This window comes from Carica papaya, chromosome 9 (genome assembly GCF_054855325.1).
Source record: "Carica papaya isolate Zhongbai chromosome 9, ASM5485532v1, whole genome shotgun sequence".
Taxonomy (NCBI): Eukaryota; Viridiplantae; Streptophyta; class Magnoliopsida; order Brassicales; family Caricaceae; genus Carica; species Carica papaya.
In genome coordinates, this window is record NC_142317.1 from 15,943,980 (window position 1) to 15,965,761 (window position 21,782).

The following is a 21,782-nucleotide window of genomic DNA, read 5'->3' on the forward strand; positions in this document are numbered from 1 at the left end:
TCAATTTTAATTTTTTATTTTCTATTTGGATTTGATCAAATCAATTTTCTCAATTTAGTTGATTTTTCATTCATTCTATTCATATATGAAGCTAAAAAGTAGTAACATATCGTTTTATATTTAATGTTAATAGACTGAATTGTTATATAAAAAAAAAAAAAAACATGTCTTAAATTAAAAAAAAAATTAAAATCATAAATAATTACACTGAAATTTATTTTATATATTATATATATATTTTTAATTAAAATTTTAAAAATATATTATATATAAGCAGTAAATTTGAACCGACCATAACTGATGTTAAAGTGAAAAGGTTAAACTCAACCTGACACACACACACACCATTTGGTTCCTTTTATGTGCTACATGTTTCGTGAATCAGAACTTGTTGGATTTTATTTAAAAGAAAATTATTCTGCCGAATCGAATTTGTTGAATTTGTTCAAACTATTCGTACGCTTAATTATCTAAAACCCTCATAAATTCAATCCTAATTCCTAGCAAGTAAGTGAGATTGGCGCTCATTCACCGTAGGTCAGTTGGATAACCAGTTTCATCGACATGGTAGCAAGGATTGGGCTTTCTTGCCTCACCTTGTCTCAGCAGAATCCCCATTCGCGATTGCCGCAAAGGAAGAATTTTCGCAAGGGAAGCATTCGAAGGCCGCAAATTTTGTCCTGTTCGGCTTCTGGAAACGCCTGCGGTCTGCGAGTTTTCGTGCTCTCGGATCTGCATACTGACTACTCAGACAATATGAGATGGGTTAAGAGCTTGTCCTCTACTGAATACACCAAAGACCTTCTTCTTGTTGCAGGAGATGTCGCAGAAACCTATAGCAACTTCGTTGAAACTATGTCCCTCTTGCGAGATAGATTTATGCGTGTCTTCTTTGTGCCTGGAAACCATGATCTTTGGTGTAGGAGGCCAAAACAAGATCAGGTAAACTCCGTCTCTTTCCTGCCTTTCTTTTATTTGTTTAGTCTGATCGTATTTCAGCAGTTTGGTTTCGTGCTTTGTTGTTATTCGTTGACATTATGGATCTTTGGATCTTGTGTTAGATCCCTCTCGTTGTTGTGTGAAACCGAGCTGGGTTAAGTATTGTTATGTTGCTCTATCCTCGGTTCTTTGTTCTCTCTAAGTTCAAATTACTGGTGGTGCAGCATCGGCGTCTTGTATGTAACTAACTTGTTTATTGTGAAGATAAAATATAAAAGTTGGACTATCTTTGGCAGCACGCCGGCTGTATTAATGAATGAATTGCCTGTCTTGAAGTCTGGTATTTGTTTTTATTGTTTACGCTTTTATGATGACTAAACACAAGTTTGGAATCTCTAGTTACTTGAACTGTCTTCTCGAACAGGGGGGGCAAGTACCTTTTTCTCATGTAGTGTTGCTGCCTTACCTTCTTGATGTTGCATTTTCATTTCCTTGGTTTCTTTTCTGTTAAGGGAACTGTTATTCACATCTATCATGTTATTGCCTTGTAGCTTGATTCTCTTGAGAAGCTGAATAAATTACTTGATGCATGTAGAGGACTCGGAGTTGATACCAATCCAATGGCTTTAGATGCCTTGGGAATCATTCCTTTGTTTTCTTGGTATCATGAGGTTTGTTGGACATCAATGCTCCTTTTCAATCAAATTAGTGATTTACTCTGCATTCATTTACTGAGTTGGTCCTGCTGGTTTTGCAGAGTTTTGATAGAGAGGAGGACATAATCAGCATTCGCATTCCGTCTTTGGAGATGGTGATTCACTTTCGTTAAGGGTAGTTATGCTTTTTTGCATTCTTATGGTTTGTTCCATGGTGATTCACATTTGTTAAGGGTAGTTATGCCTTTTTGCATTCTTATGGTTTGTTCAATTGTGTATCTTAATTTTGGTTAAAGCTATTTATAATAGAAATATAAAGTACAGATAGTAAGGATGATTTAAGGGTTCTACTCATTCTAGTTGTTGTATTCGCTTTTCCTTGTTTATCTTTTTCCGATAGGGGTAGCTCTAAACATCGTCAGACTCAGGTTATCTCTCATTAAGTTTTTATATCCTTTCTTTTCTTCCTTCTTCCCACTTAACTTTTCATTATATATTTCCAATGATTATTTGGTTCCCCTTACAAGCTTTAATAGGAGATAGAATTCCTGCGGGTGCAAGATTTTTGTATCTTTTTATGGTATGAAAAGTAGTGATTTAGGTCTGCAGTTTAAACCATAATATGCACAGGATCATTCAACATGATTTTGATGATCTAGAAGCCTGCTAAAAGTGTTGTCTGCTTGTGTAGAGAGATTATTCAACTTCAATGTGATTAGTGACTTACTTTGTGCCTTAAAGACTTGTGTCTATAGTAAGATCCTCATAATTGGTTTAGTCCATTTCAACAGAACAATCATACAACCACATCTATGGAGAATAAAGGGATTGTTGGAATGACAAAAGAGATGCTTTACAGACTTGTGGACTCAATCAAGCTTAATGGGGATAACTTAATGTTGTTGGAAACAATCATAGATGGGGCATCGACTGCAAGGACTACTGATATAGGGCAAATCAGGATGAATTTTCCTACTTCAAAATTTAGGAACGAAAGTTTAGACATCATACTTTTCTTAGATATTATATTTAGGAAGTCTCAAGTATCATACTTCAGGTTTTATTGCATAATACAATCAAAAAATTTTGAAACTCTCTGAAAATTTTATTAAATAACTGAAGCATGTTCCAAAAAGTGAAATTATGGATATATTTATAATTCTTCCTAAATAACTTTTATTAACAGGATTAAACTAAGAAATACTAATACTAATAGGATTAAAAAACAATACGACTAGTGGAACTAGAAAATCTAAATGCTAATTAGAATAAAATCCTGAAGTTACTAAAACTATAATAATAGACTCCTAATAATATAGTAGTTTTGTACTTAATAAAATTATGATTCCGAGTATCTATAGCTAATCCATTCTGTATCAATTACATTGAAAGACATGTGGAACAATCATCTATGTCATCTTATGGATGCTAACTGGTTAAATGAGGATTTATGACTTTAGAACCTAACATCTATTATAGGTTATTGCTTATATAGATCGACAAGCGAGTCTGGCAACATCTCCAGCAAATGTAATCAGGCTCTGGTAACATGACTAGAGCCTACCAATTGTTCGAAAAAATTGTGCTTCAATACTCATTATGGTGATCGAAACCTTGAAGGAAATTATTTCTCAATGTGCAGAATCTTTGATGACTTAGATTCTACCAAGTAATCTTCTTTTTTGTGGAATATGGTGTTGAATCAAGAGAAAATTTGAATGTAATCAGTTTCTCAAGTGGACTTGGTTAGTATAATTTGTAAAACTTGGTGATTATGGGGTGCAGAGCTTTCATCACTAGGACTATGAGAGGTGTTTGCTAGATCGGAGCAAGAAACATTATTTGGATCTTAGTGATAACATGATTGATTATCAACTTTGTGATGTCATATGATAGTGAAATTGAAGAAATTTGAGAGGAAATGTTGCTTTTCATCTGTTCTTTCCATCATGAATGATGGGTATTTATACACCCTAAATGCTAATAAACCCAACAAATTCTAACAAGATTCTAACAATTTCATGGGGAGGAAGAAATCTGTTTGTAACTTCCTTCGTATACAGCTAATAAAAAGGAAACATAAAATATACAACCTAATTTCTTCTTATTTTCTACACTCCCCCTCAATTTAGTTTACATATATGTTGAGTAAATATAGATTGGATATTATGTCATCGGAGGTTCTTTTAGGTAGAGTTTTCGTTAAAATGTCCGCAATCTGTTGACTGGTTGAAATGTGCATTAGTGTTATAGTTCCATCTTGTAATTTCTCTTTGATAAAATGACGATCGATCTCCAAATATTTGGTTCTGTCATGATATACAGGGTTCTTGGCCATACGGATGGCTGATTGATTGTCGCACCACACCTTCATAGGCACGTTGTTAGGAGCCTTTAATTCGACAAGCATTCTCTTTAACCATATACTTTCACATATTTCATGAGCAATGGCCCTAAATTCAGATGCTGCACTGTTGTGAGATACAACTGACTGTTTCTTGCTTCGCAAGTGACCAGGTTCCCCCAAACATAAGTACAATACCCTGATGTAAATCTTCAATCATTTGTAGAGTCTGCCCAATCTGCATCAGTGTAAATTTTAACATCTCTTCTATCTGTCTTTTGAAAGAGTAACCCTTATCCTGGAGTCTTTTTAAGATATCGCAGAATTCGATACACAATTCTCATGTATTCCTCAAATGACTGATTCATGAACTGATTTACTGTACTCACTGCAAAGCTGATGTTAGGTCTTGTATGTGCTAGATAGATAAGCTTTCCAACGAGTCTTTGGTACCTCTCTTTATCAACTGTTTTATCACTGTTTTGGATCCAAGCTTAATGGTTGAATCTATAGGAGTGTTAGCAGGCTTGCTTCCTAGCATTTCAGTCTCCTTTACGAGATCCAGAACGTACTTTTGTTGAGATATTGAAATTTTCTTTTAGATCTAGCCACTTCCATCCCAAGAAAGTACTTTAGTATCCCTACATCTTTAATTTCAAATTCTTGGGTTAGGAATTGTTTGAGTTTCTGAATCTCCTCAACGTGATCACCTGTAAAAATGATGTCATCAACGTATACAATCAAAATGACTTTCTTACTTGAGGTGCAATGTTTGACAAATAATGTATGATCGGATTGACGTTGTTCATATCTTTCATGTTTTACAGCTCTTGTGAATCTATCAAACCATGTCCTTGGAGATTGTTTTAAGCCATAGTGATTTCTTCAATTTGTACACTTTCTGAGAATTGTGTGTTGATTCAAACCCTGGTGGTATATCCATATATATTTCTTCCTCTAGATCACCATTAAGAAATGCATTCTTCACATCTTGTTGGTAAAGTGGCCAATCAAGGTTAAATGCAAGTGAAAGAAGTACCTGAATAGTATTGTGTTTGACTACTGAAGCAAAGGTCTCCTGATAGTCTACCCCATATGACTGAATGAGGCGAGTCTTATACTGATTCACACTCCCATCTGGATTATACTTAGTTGTGAAGACCCATTTGCACCCCACTTGGTGCTTTCCTGGAGGTAGATTCACTAATTCCCATGTCCTATTCTTTTCAAGTGCCTTGATTTCCTCTTGAACAGCTATTTTCCATTCAGATATTTCCAAAGCTTCATGAATTGTTTTGGACTCTGGTGAACTTCCTGCATATAAAAGCATGATGCTCCGAAGACAGATTGTCTAAAGAAATATAGTCCTGTATAGAATGTTTAGTGCATGTCCGAGTCCTCTTTCTCAAAGCAATAGGAACATCAATATCAGTATCTGAAGTAGGAGCAAAGATTATATTACCTGGATCAAGGGTGGATTCATTGCAGGGCTTGGACGATTCAGGTGTTTTTCCTTTGTTTCTTCTAGTATAGACACGTAACTCACTAGTTGTAGGTAATGTGTTTTCTGTAATTGGCTTTAGTTCAGGTTCTAGGGAAGGTTTGTCTGGTGAGGAATGACTCTGTGGATATAGAGGAGGTATACTCACATCCCATAATTGATATTTATGAGTAAATGTCTTCCCCTGAATATCAGTTGTAGGGTAAAAAGGTTGGTTTTCAAAAAATATAACATTCATTGTATTATAGAAGCAACGGGTTTCTGGAACTAAGCACTTGTAGCATTTCTGATTAACAGAGTACCCAACAAAAATGCATTTTATGGCTCTTGGGTTAAGTTTTCCATGGAGGTGTTTATGAATATGGACATAAGCTGAATAACCAAAAACTTTAAGTGGTAATGTATTTAAAATATAAAATGTAGGAAAGGTTTGTGAAAGAATGGTGTAAGGTGATTGAAATTGTAAGATCCGGCAGGGCATCCAATTTATCAGGTAGGTAACAGAAAGAACTGCCTCTCTCCAGAGGAATTTTGGTACATGAGTGGTGAATATAATTGATTTAGCTACTTCAAGAATATGTATATTTTTCCTTTCGGTTATGCCGTTTTGCTGTGGGGTATGAACACAAGAGTTTTGGTGAATAATTCAATGTTCAGTAAAGTATTTTTCAATGGTGACTTCAAAATATTCACAAGTATTGTTAGATTTCAACACTTGGATGGTAGTCTGAAATTGGATTCGAATCATTGTATGCAATTTTTTAAATAGAGGTCCAACTTTTGATTTTTCTTTCATGAGAAACCCTACGTATTCTTGTATAGTCATCAATGAAAAATGCAAACCATTTAGTTCCGGTGATGTTAGGGACCTTGGAAGGTCCCCTTACATCACTAGGAATCAATGTAAATGGTTTTGATGATTTGTATGGTAAACTAGGGAATGAACTTCGAACATGTTTAGAAAATTGATATACTTCACACTGAAAAGAAACTATATATTTTTATTTGAATAGTGAAGGAAACATCCTTTTTAGATACATGAAATTTGGATGTTTTAGTTTATAGTGTTATAACATGATATCATAGTCATTATTTGCAGAAATAGAGTTTGCATATACTGCTTTGTGAGCTTGTCCTTGAGAAGTGTTGATTTGAAGCAGGTATAATCCTGAGCTCATCTTAACACTGTCAATCGTCCTCCCCGAGTCAAAGTCTTGAAATTCACACATACTAGAAACAGATTTTGCAATACATTTTAAGTCTTCACATAGCTTGCTAACTGATAGTAAATTACAATCCAAATTTGAAATATGGAGAACTGAACACAGAGTTAAATTTAGAGATAAATTTACAGAGGCCATTCCAGCTACTTTTGAAAGGGAACCATCAGCAGTTCTGATTGAAAAAACTTCTTCACACTTGTTGTATTTCTGAAACATTGAGGTATCTCCATTCATATGGTTAGAAGCTTCAGAGTCTACTACCTACACCTGTTCTTTTTCTGAAAAAAGAGATAAACCAAAAATATTACCTTTGTGTGCCACAGAGGCACTGATCGGGTAGGAATTTTTAGACAAAATATGTTGGAGGGCTTCCAGCTATTCAGGACTGAAGGAGCTGCTCTCCACAGCATCAAAGGGCATTTCTTTGGCAATTACATGATTGCCCTGATGCTTGCTTGAGGTTTCTGTCTTGGAGGATTTCCACTCACCCGAAGGCTTTTAGTCATTCGGCTTGCCATGGAGCTTCCAATAGCGCTCACGATTGTGCCCTAGCTTCTTACAGTGATCACACCAGGGCCTCGTCTTCTTCGTCTGAGCGTCGACAGCTCGGGTTGTGAACGTTGAAGAGTTTTCAGCCAGGTGGGTCTACTCAACATCACCCATCATGACCTTCCTACGGCTCTCTTCGCGTCGGACTTCAGAGAACGCCTCCCGAAGACTCGGCAAGGGTTTGGTGGCATCCCCGAATCTCGTTGAGGTTCCTGTTCATCCCCAGCAAGAATTTGAAGACGCACTTCTCTTCAACGAACAATTTGAAGTTTTTCGAATCTTCGGGGCAGCTCCATCGATGCTTTTCGAATGTATCCATCTGCTGCCAGTTACGAATTAAGACGTTATAATACTGAGTGACGCTTAACTCACCTTGTCGAAGATCATGAAGCGCATACTCTATCTCGAAAATGACGAAAGTGTTTTCTTTGCTAGAGTAAAATTCTTGAGTTACTTTCTAGATTTTGTGAGCAGTTTCGTAGAAATTTCTCTCCAATTTTTGGGGTCATTGACATAATGAGCCATGACATCACCATATTGTCTTCAATCTCCCATACACGAGCGCTTGAGTCAGACGCTGGGAGAGATACAACTTTGCCAGTAAGATATCCGTAGCGACCCTTCCCCCGGATGAACAATCGGACAGAGGACGACCATTGTAGGTAATTACTGTCGTTGAGTTTGTGTCCTGTAATGCAGGATGAAGGCATCTCACTCGCAACGTTACTGGTTGCTGTGTGATGATAGAAACCAGAGGAGACCTCTAGAGAAGACGGAAGCTCACCTGTGGCCATTTGTGATTACAGCTCAGCAGGGATCACTTCTCTTGGATCAGGTATGGCTCTGATACCATGAAAAATTTGAGAGGAAATGTTGCTTCTCATATGTTCTTTCCATCATGAATGATGGGTATTTATACACCTTAAATGCTAACAAACCCAACAAATTCTAACAAAATTCTAACAATTTTATAGGGAGGAGGAAATCTGTTTGTAACTTCTTCTGTATACAGCTAATAAAAAGGAAATAGAAAATATACAACCTAATTTCTTCTTATTTTCTACAGAAATGGAGAAGCTAGTTATGGACGTAATGTGGAGGGAATTGGCGGTGAGGTTGTCGTGTATGAATAGCTAAGGTGGATGCTTTAGGAAGGGTGCGATATATTGGTGGAGTGATCTGCACTAATTGTGATATAGACATGCTATAGCTTAGTTCAGTATCTTCAAACCCAGTAAGATATGCAAACCAAGAGTTTAGTCATGATTTCTCAAGTCTACTCTCTCCAAGGATAGCTCTGCAAATCATTTACTGATTGCAGACTGTACATTAGGCTTATGTCTTTGGGTCTAGCACAATCTTCTTCAGTTGCTAATTTAACTCAACCAAAATTTGGTTTCTAGTGCTTATTCGTTTCATTTTCTTCAATGTCGTGATTATTATTCACTTCAGTGTTTCTCTGGATAGTTATTTTCACCTTTTTGCTCTATTCCACTGCGGATTATTTGTCAGCATGCACTGTTAATGTTATTTTTTCGTAGTTCATCTCTTAGTTTGTGATCATACTTTCAATGTTTTAATATCTGTAATACTTGTCTTTAATCCAGGCATGTAAGGACTACCATGCATGCAAGTGGCCTGGAGAGCTTTCAAGTAGAGATACTTCTCTTGCATTGTATTTTGATGCCATGAATGAAAAGAATCAAGATGTTATCAATGATATCAAAAAGACATGTAGGCAAATAATTTCATTTTCTCATTTTGTTCCCAGGTCAGTTAGTCTCTTCTTCGATCATTGGATTGTGTTTTGCCAAGTTGCTTGTCATTAAACTTTGTTGAAAAGTCTATATTGAAGTTAAAGTGTGGGTTAAGTAGGGTAAAGAATATATTAGTAATATACCTCTTCAATGTAATTAATTGTTTTCTTTGTATGAGTACTATTAACTCGCATATTTAAGGTTCTAATGTCCAATAAAATACAAATTGTATTGTATAAGATTTTAGCGACACCAAACCTTTTAGCGATACCCAAATTGTATTGTAAAGTTTGTAGCCAACTTTTTCTTCTTAACTTTTTTTTACCACCAATCATAGAACTAAACTCTTTTGCAACAATAGTCGTATGATTTTAGTGATACCAAACCTTACGGTTCCTTTAGAAAGCTGGGAGTTACAAGATTGTTAAGACAGAACTGTTGAGAATTTGGATCCATCTGGAAGGGGCTAAGTACCTATCAGTACTCAAAACATTCTGTGAATTTCCTTTAGATGTTCTTTTAACTAGTTTATGTTCCTGCAAACTTGAGATATAGGCTGGTATATGTTTGCCTTGACATTTGGGTTTTAAAGATAACATTGCTCATGTGCATATTACGTTTCTCCAGGCAAGAGCTATGTCCAGAGAAGAGGATGCTATTCTACCCAAACCTACCAAAGATTATTGGCTCAGATTATCTTGAGTCCCGAATAAGGTCCATACACAAGACTGATAACAGTAGATGCTCATGCCACGTGTTTGGTCACACTCATTTTTGCTGGGATGCTGTGGTTGATGGCATCAGGTATGATGAAACTCAACAAATTGACTGTGAGTAGCATTGAAGGTAATGCTGCAAGTAGACAGGAAATAATTTATGTTAATTTAGGTTATATTGTTGAGAATCATAGTCAGCTATTTGATTTAAGCATCTGTTTTTTATTAGCAAAGGAAGAAAAAGATTTAAGGACCTATCTTTTTAATTTTGTATTTGGTCTCATTCAATATCAGTGTCTTGCCGCTCATTGATGACAGGATTGAAGGAAATTAGGGTTTGGTATAAGAAAATAGTTTTTAGTTTTTATATTTGTGAAAATTGATGTACATGTTTGCTCATGGAATGTACATGGTAATATGTATTTGTAGAGTAGAAGTGGAGATGATAGTTAGTTAAAACACAATAGTGAAAACAAAGATAGATTTTGAAAAAGAATAAAAAAGTTTATTTTACTAATTCTTAGAGAACTGCAGTTGTCTATAACTGATGACTCTAAAAAAGTAGAATACTATGCGTAATTTTCATGAATAATTATAAGGAAGCAGAAAATAATAATTAGAAAATATTTGCAGGTATGTGCAGGCACCACTGGCTTACCCACGAGAGAGGAAGAGAAAGATGAATGGGGGTGAAGATTGGTTGCCGTTTTGCCTATACTCAGGTGAGAAATTTACAGATAGATTTTCACCTTGTTACTGGTCTGATTATTATTCCAAGAATCCCAGAACACCTCATAACACTGAACTTGCTTCATGGGTTGCTAGGTTTTATAAGCGTGTGCAGTAAGATTCGATTCAATTCAATTCAACTGATTCTTTCTTCAATAAAAGTTTTTGAGTGTTTATTTAGATCTTATTGACCTGCCTGAACCCATGTCTTCAGTGTTATAAATGAAGCTCTTCCAAGGAGAAGAGAGAAAAAAGATAAATTAAACTAAACTCTAATAGTTTTGTATTTGTGTCTGACAGTTGACTCGTATTGAAAATTTTACGATTAGATGTATTAGATTCTTCATTGTGTGTGTTAAGGTTGTATAATTTTAACCGAGTACTTACCCAGCTTTTCTTGTCCCACACCAGCACTAGAGCATAATAACTCTTACCAAAAGCGATCCTATTACAGGAATAATTTTTGGTACACCTGTTAACTGGTAAAAAAAAAAGAAAATTGGATCTCCGAGGTAAGGAAGAAGAACCATCAGCAACCCGAGTAATACATGAATAAGAGTGAAAATGTCATTTTATAATCAAGACCTTGAGGATACAAATGAATGATGATAAAGAGTTGCGGCTTTAAGAACAAATCTTTCATGTAATGGAAAATTAGTTAGAATGATATCTATATCTGAGCAATGTATCAGAAAAAAATAGAAAGGGAAAACTCAGTTTTGTAAGTTAAGCCAAATCACTCTTTTAACACAAGAACTCTCTCTCAAAGTTACATCAAATTGCACAAAAATGTTTATTTAAAAAAACTCCTCAAATAAACTTAATAATTAGACATGCTCTGGAAGCATGAAATGAACCAAGAAGTTTTTATATATATATATAATAGAAGAGGTTTAGTTTATTATCCACATACACCATTCTCATGCATTATTATCACTAAACAAACCTCACGAGCCATGAAAGATGCAATTATTACCACGCACGTAAAATACACCAAAACAAAACACCAGAAGATCACAAGATTTTGTATGTAGTTCTGTAAACCATCAAACAAGGTGAAGGTGATGACTATGATCGTGTGATCAGCAGTAGTTCTAGTAATCCTCAGGAGCCAAGGGCTGGTGACCGGTGATAAGTGGTGGCTCAGTCGTCGACGGTATCACCATGAACTCGTACACCAGAGCAGCTAACCCTCCACCCACAAACGGACCAACCCAGTAGATCCAATGATTCCGCCACCTCCATCCCACCAATGCCGGCCCAAACGCCCTTGCTGGGTTCATAGAGCCACCATCGAATGGACCTCCCACCAAGATGTTACCACCCACAATCAGTCCGATTGCAAGTGGTCCTATTATCCCTATGCTTCCTCTTTTTGGATCGATTGTAGTTGCATACACCGTGTACATTAAACCGAAAGTCAGCACCATCTCTAGAACCAGCCCATTTAGCTCGCCAACCCCGGATGCCACTCGGAACCCCACTGGTCTCTGAAGAGTAAACCAGCATAAATGATGATATAAGCCAATCATCATTATTATATATATGTATATTTACACACACACAGTAGAAGTTTAATTTGTAGAAATGCAAAGAATTAATCTGAAATTAATCAGCTTACATAGAAAAAAAAAAAAAAAAAAAAAAACACACATTATAAAAAATAAATAACCACTGACCTATTGCTGAAATTAAATCATTATTAATAAATAACTGCTAAAATTAAGCCACCACTAACCCCCATCTAATAACTCTTAAATTCGTGTGTTCTTAAAGATTTGGTAAAACAAAACATAATAATATCTTAACATAATTACCATGCCAGCAGTGACGAGCCGTAGGAGGAGACAAGCGACGATTGCCCCGAGTAGCTGAGCAAGCCAGTAGTAGAAGGCGCGGAGGACGGAGATTCTTCCTCCGAGAAGAGCACCGAAGGTGACAGCAGGATTGACATGGCCGCCAGATATGTTGATACTCGCCGAAACTGCAGAGAAAAGAGATAAAGCATGTGCAAGAGCTATCAACACAAGCCCTGAAGGATCTCTACTCACATCTCCACCCGTTTCTCTATACAACTTATCTGCAAAACAACATATATATATATACATATATATATCATTCAATAATAACACCTCAAAATACACATCAGAGCATAGCCCAACTCAAACTTTATCTCTTAAAAGAAATACTTATCATTCAACTAAGTAGTGATACTTAGATCATGCATACATGTCAACCTCTATAATAAAACAGATGTAGATATATGGGTGTACCTAATTAAGTAGAGCTAATATTGATCAAGAAGGTGATGAGAATTGGAAAAGAAAAGGTACCAAGAGCGAGGACAGAGCCTTCGCCAGCAAAAACAAAAACCAAAGTGGAGAGGAATTCGGCTAAGGTGGCTCTGATTGAATCAGGATGAGTCACCTCTTCAACTCTCCCAAATGCGTATCTACGAACCGGCATACCTGCAATCTATATACTTATACTTAAAACCAAGCTGTTTTCAAACCCCAACAATTGAATTATATTTATGATCTATTGTTGATAATTATGTTTGAGAGCGAAACGAAGAGACAGAGTCGACTGATCAGAGAGAGAAGACAGAAAAGAGGGAAGGAAGAAAGAGATGTTTATGAAGAAGGTTGACAGCAAGGCTTTGCATGGATGAGGGGAGGTGGAGTTATGTGGGACACCTGTAAGGTGCGACTGCATGAAGCTTGACACGAAGCTCTGCATGTGTCATCTCCATTCTCATCTCTATCTCTTTCTTCCTTTTAATTTATTTTTTTATAGTCCGTGAGTTCAGATTCAATCTTGTTCATCATCATGCATACGAGTTCCAAAATTGACAGCATCGACGATCAGTAGCGAGTTGCTGCACGAATCTTGTAATTTCCCTCGGGAAGCCATTGAAATTGACCTCGGCTATGACCAACCCATTTTCTCTTTCTTAATATTAAAAAGTTGGTACAGATAGAAGTTCACTTTTAATACTACCACCCATCTTTAGTGTTGTTTCGGTTCAAGCTTGAAATTGTGGCTCTTGTTATGTAATAGCTAATAGAAAACTTTTTAACTTTCAAATAGATGTTGTTAGTAATAAACTAATTTCCAAATAATTATTTATAAAATTAAAAAAAAAAAATATGACAGTAGTACAAGAAATAAATATAAATAAAAAAAATTCGCTACATTATATATAATTAATGAATTTAATTAAAAATAAATTAGAAGGTTTTGGAAAGGGAAGAGATATATAGGTTCATAATTTATAGAATTTGAAGAATTTATGGTGCTTCTCATTGAATGTCAATTTTAAAATAAAATTGTTATCTTGTTAAAAATCTAACAGAAAAAATTTAGTAAGACAAAATCTTGGTTATGGAAAAAATAATACAATATGTATTAAAAATATTATTTTATTTCTTTTAAGAGATGTATACCAATATTATTGGATACCAATTTCTCAAGGTTTGTTACTCTGAAACAATTTGTTTAACTTCAATATCACAACTCTTTAGAAGATTATGAATTTTTGAAAAATATGTTTTATTCATTCTTGATAATATTTTTTTTAACTGAATTACGCACATAATATTATCTTTATACAGTATTGTTAGACACATTTTTTTTTTTTATATATAAAATATACCACGTATCTCTTGAATATACCGAATCATCAAATCTCAACCATACATTTGTTTTATGTGTAACAAGTATTTCTGCACAATTAGAAAAAATAGTAATTGTTATTTCTTTTGTAAACGACTATGATATTGTTGTACTAACATGTATGAACGAATAACCTATTTGAGATATAGCTTTATGTGAATATATAAATCCTATGCTATCTTCGTAACTAATTTAGTTGTTGTTTTAATCATTTTGAATAAAATAAGTTTGTGCCTATTGTTTACCGGAGATATCTAGATATATGTTTAACCACAGTCTAATACTTTTAGCGTGAGAAAAATTATATCTTGCTAATAAATTTTTTTAAGAAAATATTATACTCATATTGAATATTAATTGTTGCACCTATTACATTAAGATAAGGTACCTTACAAACAAATAGTTCTTAATTATCTTCAAGAGATCTTTTTATCTACATCGAGTGATCGAACAACCATAAGAGTAATTAATCATTTTTGGTATCTTTTTTATATATACCAATCGATGAACATGAATTTTATTTGTTAAATGCTGAATTCATAAACAAAAAACATAATTTTGTTTTTTTTCTCATATATTTAGTTTCAAATTCTTTCTTCAAAGAATCAACTGTTATAGAAAATTCTTCAAGAGTCGTAATTATATCTAAATTAACTACGTATGCAACAATCATAATAAAATTAATACGTAGATTTCTTAATAAAAATGCATGGACATATTGGAACATTTTTATAATTTTGTTTTAATAAATATTCACTAGATTGTTACAGCCCACACAGATCTTTACAATTTAATATTTCAAAAATTTGAGTTGTAAGCTTAAGGCATTTTAAACCTTTTAGATATATATATATATATTTCATTATCAAATGATTTATATAATATAAATATGTCATTAAATATATTTTGAAATTTTCATATTTATAAAATATTGAAATGTTATAGTATTTATCACTGTAGAATGTATTTTCATAATTAATATCAAATTTTTGAGAAAATCTTTGAATTACAAGTCAGAACATTATATTTATAATTTTATCGAATAACTTTATTTTTTTTTTCCTTTCCTTTATTAGAAATATTTATTTATAGCCAACTAATTTTTATGTAATACGATGTTCTGAACATCAGGTTCAAAAACCTTTTAATTATCGAGTGAGTTCAATATATTGACATAATTTGTTGAGATCTCATCAGTGTATCATTTTAAGGTATCTAAAGTTCTTTTGGAGTTCTATGACTAATTATGTTTTTAAGTTCTTCATGAGCACCTGTCTCCTTAACTAAAAAACTTTGGTGTTAATTTCTTCATAAATTTGGTCTATCATGTTTCGTATGTACTTTATACTCTTTTTGCAATATTAGTAAATTGTCTTACAATTAATCGGTAAATGTGATTAGTTTTTCTTTTAAAATCAAGAAATGCATCCGGTAACTAATTTGCTATATTTTATAAATAAATTATATTTTGAACTTTTTTGTTCATATTGATTGATTTGGAAAACAAGATTTAATAAAAGATGATGCGTTCCAATTAATTTTTTCATCAAACTATTTATTTTTTCCCCCCACAATACTGTCTGTAAAAATTATCTCATCACAAAATGACAGTAGTAAAATTATTGGTCATAAAAAGTATTTCCAATAAGTAGTTATAATATTTAATTATAGATGTATATTCATATTTCCTGTATGTTTTCAATCTTCTTGGAAGAACCATTTTGGTGTATTGTATTAGAACAATTGAAACATATAATACTATGCACTCAAAAGTTCTAATATGGAAAATGTGCTAACTTATAATAACTTATTGGCCTTAGGTGTGTGTAAGTGTTGTCTGCACGTAAAATACATATACTTTGTATATGAACATGCATTGCATTACAGAATACTTAATAGTTATTTCAATAGCTATAGAATAATTATTTAAATTTTTAGATGTTAATTCATCAACATTATGAAAGAGATTGTCTTGTATTAATATAAAAATTATACTCGAATTATCTGAGAAAGTAACTCCGCAAACGTCCAGTTATTAATCAAGTTACAAGTTAATGATAAACAGAAGAAGTATGATCATCTTGTAGATCTGCATCTACTAAAACTATAAAATGTCTACACATGGTGGACACGGCCATATATAAAACTCCTCGTATGCATTCCACAAATGTTAGAGATTTAGTTACAATTTTAATTGGCTTAATAATTAATTTGCCAGAAGAACAAGAAGTATGTGAGAATTAATTTGATTTATTAAAATCTTCTGATTCTTTAATATATACCTGTGTGAATTCTCAATTATTCTATGCATCAAATTGATGATATCTCACTTAGTCATGCTAAATTCGGAAAAAAAAAAAAAAAATTAAATTAAATTAGATTTATTGAATACAAAACTAGAGAACTTGTCAGTAATTTTTTTAATACATATTTTCTATTGATTATAATACTTATAATGTAATGATACTCTATATATTTCTCATTTTATGAGTTAATATAATATTTATTTTAGCAGATATTTTTAAAACTCAATAGTTTTTTTTTTTTTTTTTTTTTTTTTCTTTTTTGAATTTATAAGGCAACAATGTGTTATACTAATATTCTCTTAGTTAGTTTTAAGGATTATTTATAAGTTGTAATGGTGTGACTTTCATGTTTTTAATGTCTGTAAAATTTTTTGGTGAGTCCAAGCCAGAGAAGATTTAAAAAAAAAAAAAAAAAAAAAAAAAAAAAAAAGGTAGAAAAATGAGATGAGAAATGGGTTGCACAAATAAGAATTGGAAACTTTTGGAATTTGAGACAGAAAAACATGTAAAGAATTTCTAGATAGAAAACAAGTAGATAATTAGGGAAACAATATATGTATGTGTGGAATATACATATTATACGTATGTGCATTCCACTGAAATAGTACCAAATTAGAATGAGCCCCTAAATCAAGTAGTAATTTTTTTTTATAAAATAATAATAATAATAATAATTTAATTCAGTTAAAATTAAAAATAAAAAAGCATTCATATACTCTTTTAATTAACGAACATATTTTCTAAAAAAAAAAACCAAAGTTAATGCACACATAAATCATTTTATTGCTTCCCAAATCATTTTCTTTACATATGATAATGCAATGTACAAATCTTAAGAACTAATCACATATTGATATGATAGTGTTTTTATTAATAATATGATTAAGTTTCAATCTAGCTTTTCTACTTATTAAAAAAAAAAAAAAAAAAATCTCAATCTGCAAATAATATTTGATTAATTTGAATTTCTTGTAAGTCATTAACAGACATACAATATAACTATTTTAATGTATATTTATTTTATAAAATAATTTTTCTATAATCTTTGTTCCAAGAGCTTGGGGACCACCACAGAAGTAAAGAGAACATTTGAAGGAAGAAGGCACCAGAAAAAGGAGAACTATAGGGATTCAGAAAAATGTGAAATAAGACCTTAAAACCAGTGAGTTAATAAGACCTTCACATCCAAAATCCCTTTCAATCACATACCCAAAATCAAACCAAACAAGCCAACAAGACCAGTGCATCAACACTCTAATTAAATATTTCCCTGTAAGAAAAAAGAAAGATGAAAGAGTGGGGATGAAGAATGGAAGAATTAATTGAATGAACTCAAGTTCTTTCCTTTTCCTGTTGGAACTGGGGGAAGAAATCCCTACCGTGTAAGCACCAAATTCAGTTCTAGAGAAGTATCCGAACAAGAGGGGAGTTTAAACCCTGGAATGGTAGAAATATGGATAGTAAGGAAGGGATTTAGTCACCACTATGAACTATCTATAAATTAATCTTTCCGTGGTTTTCTCTCCTTTTTTTTCCTCCTCAAATGATGGGAAGAAGAAAAGAACAAGGGCTGCAACTGACTGTCTCTCAAATTAACTTTCTTTCCAAGCGCAATGCACATAAGCCTATGTTGAGAAGCCAAATCAAGATAAGCATGGATGATGCACTTCCGACTTCACTCTCCATCATACCCTATCTGCAGCACCAAAATAATTCATCTTTTGCTTTTAAGACCTCCTAGAAAAATCGAGCTGACATAGGTGGAGTTGGTAAAGTATAAAGCTAGGATTGTGTTTATATATTGAACACATTAACTGGAAAAGCACAGGAATATGCAGCATGCTGTAGCCATTCAACAAAAAATCAAAATCAACTTACCTGGTTCTGGAGTTCCCAAGCGTAAGTTCAAGATCATCAGATACACACTCCTCATGAATCCTCTCTCCTTCCCAAGGCTTCACTAACCCTGTTATATTACTGCCAAATGCAAATTCTGCTGCAATCCCATCTGACATGGGAACATCCCCGTTGTCATCAATGCCTGCAGGAACTGCTGGAGAGCATGTTCCACTTTGTCCAGGAGTCCACATCCGCGAGCCTCCACCAGATAAAGCCTCCTCCCTAAACCCAAATGGATTTCTTGAGACCAGGCTGAATGTGGGTGATGATGGCCTACTCTGGGAAATTTGGATGCCAGCAAACCATGCAGAATCAGGTAGGACCTGACGTCCTGGACTTGGTGGGGTGGATGATGGAAGGAAAGCATAGTTCTGTCTAGCCCAGGCGGATCCAGAAGAAGGATCATCCCAATCATTTTTGGTCCGAGGAGTTCGAGAAGTTGGAGAGCTCAATGGTGGGGTGACTGGAGCACTTATTGAGCCACTGTGAATGTAGAAATTGTTGGGAAGTTTGGATGACGCTGAAGATGAGCCAGATGAGAGGTTCTTAAGCCATGGTATGAGAGAACTGGCATCAGCATGGCCATTTGCAGTGGGAGGAAAAGGAGATGCTCGAGGACTTGGAAAGGAAGATGATGCAGGGCTGGGATTGTAGGATGCACATGGACTTGGTTGGTAAGATGAACATGGACTAGCCGATGTAGATCCTCCCATAATGTCCATGCGCTCCACAGGTTTACAACCCTGCAGAAAAGTAGAAAACTGATCATTGGAATGACATGAAGAAATTAAATCACTTTAAAGTTTATTTCCATCAGGGTGTTCAACCACAGTAAATTTTATATAGTGCCACAAAAGAACACTTGCAGTTTTAATTATGTCCAAAATTCATGTACTTCCTCAATCATTCATGAATATAGAAAAAGAGGTATTTTGCTTGATTTTCTTTGGAATGTTACAAGTTGATTTTGAATTTGAATGCTGAATCATTAGGTTCGATAGGTACCCCACATCAAGAGCTATGCTATGGTCATAAAATCGTGAATGAGAGAACATCTATTTACTAAAATATTTCACTGGTGAGTTGTCTGAATCTCTCCGGATAAACCACTCATCATGAATTTGGTACGGGGTTCAAAAGAGAAGTGAATTTTACCATTAGAGCCTAATCTTTTAGTGAAATTTTCTAAGTGGAGTTGGAGCATCCAAAAACACTGAACTGCTTCTGATGCATTGACCAATAAAAATTATTCGCATAAACATCTAAAGCAAGCTCAGTATTGCAAGTAACTCTAAATGAACATTGCATAATATTTACATTGTCAGCATAAGCTCCAGATACAAGCCATAAAGTCCAAGAAAAACAACTGTAACTAAAAAGAAAAATTGAAGTAATTTCCTTCTTTAAACTGAATGCACTAAGCATAGTTTTCATCCGCTCCTTGTTTCCCACAGACCAAAAGAGAGTAGGCTAAAGCATTGGTAATCATATTTACAGCTAATACGCATTGACTGATCATAATTAACCTAACCCACCAACTACTTTTTCCAACGTGTAAGTCCCAAATCCCAACTTTATACAGGTCATTGCCCAAAAGAATTAACTTTTCTATAAGGTCATTGTAGTAATTCAACGCCGACAAGATTTTGTTAAATAACGAAATTTATATATTGTCAAACAATGATAATAATATCAAACAAACGGCAAAATTATACAATTATAATGCACCGCCATCACGCTATCTCCAACATGTGTGCCTTGACTAATCAAAGACAGCCCACACGCTCTATAACATTAAAGTAATCACGTACATACATGTACACGCACATACTCTAGAAAGAAGACGAATCCAAAGGATCTCATATCTCATTTTCCCCTTTAGTTTAATCAAAAAATCAAGACTATTCCAGCTATTAATAAACAACGAAGAAACAGAGAAAAATCCCACCGGCCCACACAGCATCAAAATGCCACGAAAAGGTTTTACAAATCATCCCGGGAATCTCGGGGGGCAATAATTGCCTCCCCCCTCCCTTTGGAAAAAAAAATCTGATGTAATTATCATTTGCCATCATATATGAGTTCAAATGACTACAATGCCACATAAAAGTTTGGAAGCTATTTAGGGTTTTACAAGGATAGTTTCGAGAATAAAGAAATAAAAGTAAATGATAGTAAAAGTTTAAAATCTGAAAAATAAGAAGAGCTTTTTTCACGAGAAATACAGACATGCTTAGAAGTGGATAACTTCGAAAGAGATAATCAGAACAGTGAAAATCAATCTGTTGCTGGAAAGAAAAAGAGAAGAAAAGATAAAACTTCACCTTCCATCAAAGCAGAGTGAAAGTTTATTGGAAGAAAAAAGTAGACTGAAAGATGCACAATCTAGGAGATGGTTTGAAATGACAGAACTGCCCATAAAGAAGCCATTAGAAAATCAAAACCGAAGCTAATGACGCCGATGCAAACGGAAAGGTGATTCAGAAATGATTCCACTGAGGGTAGTATCGTCTTTTCCGATAGCTACCTGACCGTGTGATTAGTGAGATTGTTCATGGAAGCAACAAAGAAATTTTAGATCTTGTTTCTCGTGTTTACGATTACCAAGAGATTGAGAGAGAGACACAGAAGAAAAGAGATGGTTACGGTCTGAAGTACGCCTGACACTACAAGCAGCAAAAATCAATCTCAGCGGTCGATCACTAAGCAGGAAACCGAGCAACCAGGACTCTAGCTAGTAGCTACCAGAAATTATTTCAAATTTCAGATCCAACAATGCAACAACACCACTAATTTAAGGCAACAGAATAAAGGAAAAGAAAAAAACCACGAAAGATAAGTAGCAACCAGTCGTCCTGATTTTACCTTCCTGTAAGTGGTGCCGTCTTCCTCGACGGTCCATCCAGCTTCATTACAGAGAGCTTTCAACACTTCGTTGTTGTCGCAGTGCTTTGGAAGCTTGTAGTTTCCGTACATACGCAGACCTGCATAGATCTTCGCAGCGATCGCCCTCCTTCTCCTCTCCCTCCTCTTATTATTCTCTCTCTCCTTCCACGTCGGCATTCTCGTACCCGACGTCATCTTCGTGAGAACTTCACCGGAAAATCTGAGAAATAAACGACGTCGGATTAGCGCGGAGTGACGCTCATGAGAACGGAATAATTTTTTCCGGTGAGTCAAATGAAGGCGATTCGAGATACAGAGAGGTAAAATAACTGATGTGATATAAAATTGACCAAAGAAATTACTGCAATTACGAGAATGCCATTCTGATGCTTTATTCCGGAATCACGGGGTCAACACGTGTTTAGGCTTTTTAAAAAGTGAAGCGGGTGGGAGGGGCGCGGTGGATCACCCGTTAGTGCCGAAACAGTGAAACGGTGTCGTATTTAGCATCGGCAACCAATTTTCCCTCCAAAGAAGCATATCAAACAATAATCTAGTGACTACTCTTTTTTTACATTTTTTCACCTTTTTAATTTTATGTT

At 34.4% G+C, this 21,782-nt stretch overlaps 3 protein-coding genes across 8 annotated transcripts; 1 reads left to right on the top strand and 2 right to left on the bottom strand.

Moving 5' to 3' along the window:
• Window positions 1-337: 337 nt before the first annotated feature.
• LOC110816421 (uncharacterized) lies at window positions 338-10,760 on the top strand. 4 transcript variants are annotated; one of them, XM_088212183.1, is made up of 7 exons: window positions 338-942; window positions 1,491-1,610; window positions 1,697-1,750; window positions 8,820-8,983; window positions 9,597-9,773; window positions 10,319-10,407; window positions 10,511-10,760. In XM_088212183.1, exons 1-7 carry the CDS (start codon window positions 565-567, stop codon window positions 10,603-10,605), a joined length of 1,077 nt encoding a protein of 358 aa, XP_088068309.1. In that variant the 5' UTR covers window positions 338-564; the 3' UTR covers window positions 10,606-10,760. The 4 variants fall into 4 exon arrangements, 3 of the variants coding, with proteins under 3 accessions (XP_088068309.1, XP_021900306.1, XP_021900322.1); XR_015816618.1 differs by having other exon boundaries at window positions 339-942; window positions 9,597-9,815; window positions 10,511-10,594; XM_022044614.2 differs by having other exon boundaries at window positions 340-942; window positions 10,319-10,684.
• A 506-nt stretch (window positions 10,761-11,266) lies between these two features.
• Window positions 11,267-12,883, bottom strand: LOC110816441 (putative aquaporin TIP3-2). The gene is made up of 3 exons (XM_022044642.2): window positions 12,748-12,883; window positions 12,232-12,494; window positions 11,267-11,904 (listed from the first exon to the last, which is right to left on the bottom strand). The coding sequence occupies exons 1-3, from the start codon at window positions 12,878-12,880 to the stop codon at window positions 11,509-11,511; spliced, it is 792 nt and encodes a 263-aa protein (XP_021900334.1). The 5' UTR covers window positions 12,881-12,883; the 3' UTR covers window positions 11,267-11,508.
• Window positions 12,884-17,524: 4,641 nt separating this feature from the next.
• On the bottom strand, window positions 17,525-21,517 carry LOC110825877 (BES1/BZR1 homolog protein 4-like). 3 transcript variants are annotated; one of them, XM_088211298.1, is made up of 3 exons: window positions 21,160-21,517; window positions 18,274-19,037; window positions 17,525-18,146 (listed from the first exon to the last, which is right to left on the bottom strand). In XM_088211298.1, exons 1-3 carry the CDS (start codon window positions 21,373-21,375, stop codon window positions 18,110-18,112), a joined length of 1,017 nt encoding a protein of 338 aa, XP_088067424.1. In that variant the 5' UTR covers window positions 21,376-21,517; the 3' UTR covers window positions 17,525-18,109. The 3 variants fall into 3 exon arrangements, with proteins under 3 accessions (XP_088067424.1, XP_088067425.1, XP_088067426.1); XM_088211299.1 differs by having other exon boundaries at window positions 17,525-18,091; window positions 21,160-21,513; XM_088211300.1 differs by lacking the exon at window positions 17,525-18,146 and having other exon boundaries at window positions 18,153-19,037; window positions 21,160-21,516.
• Window positions 21,518-21,782: the final 265 nt, after the last annotated feature.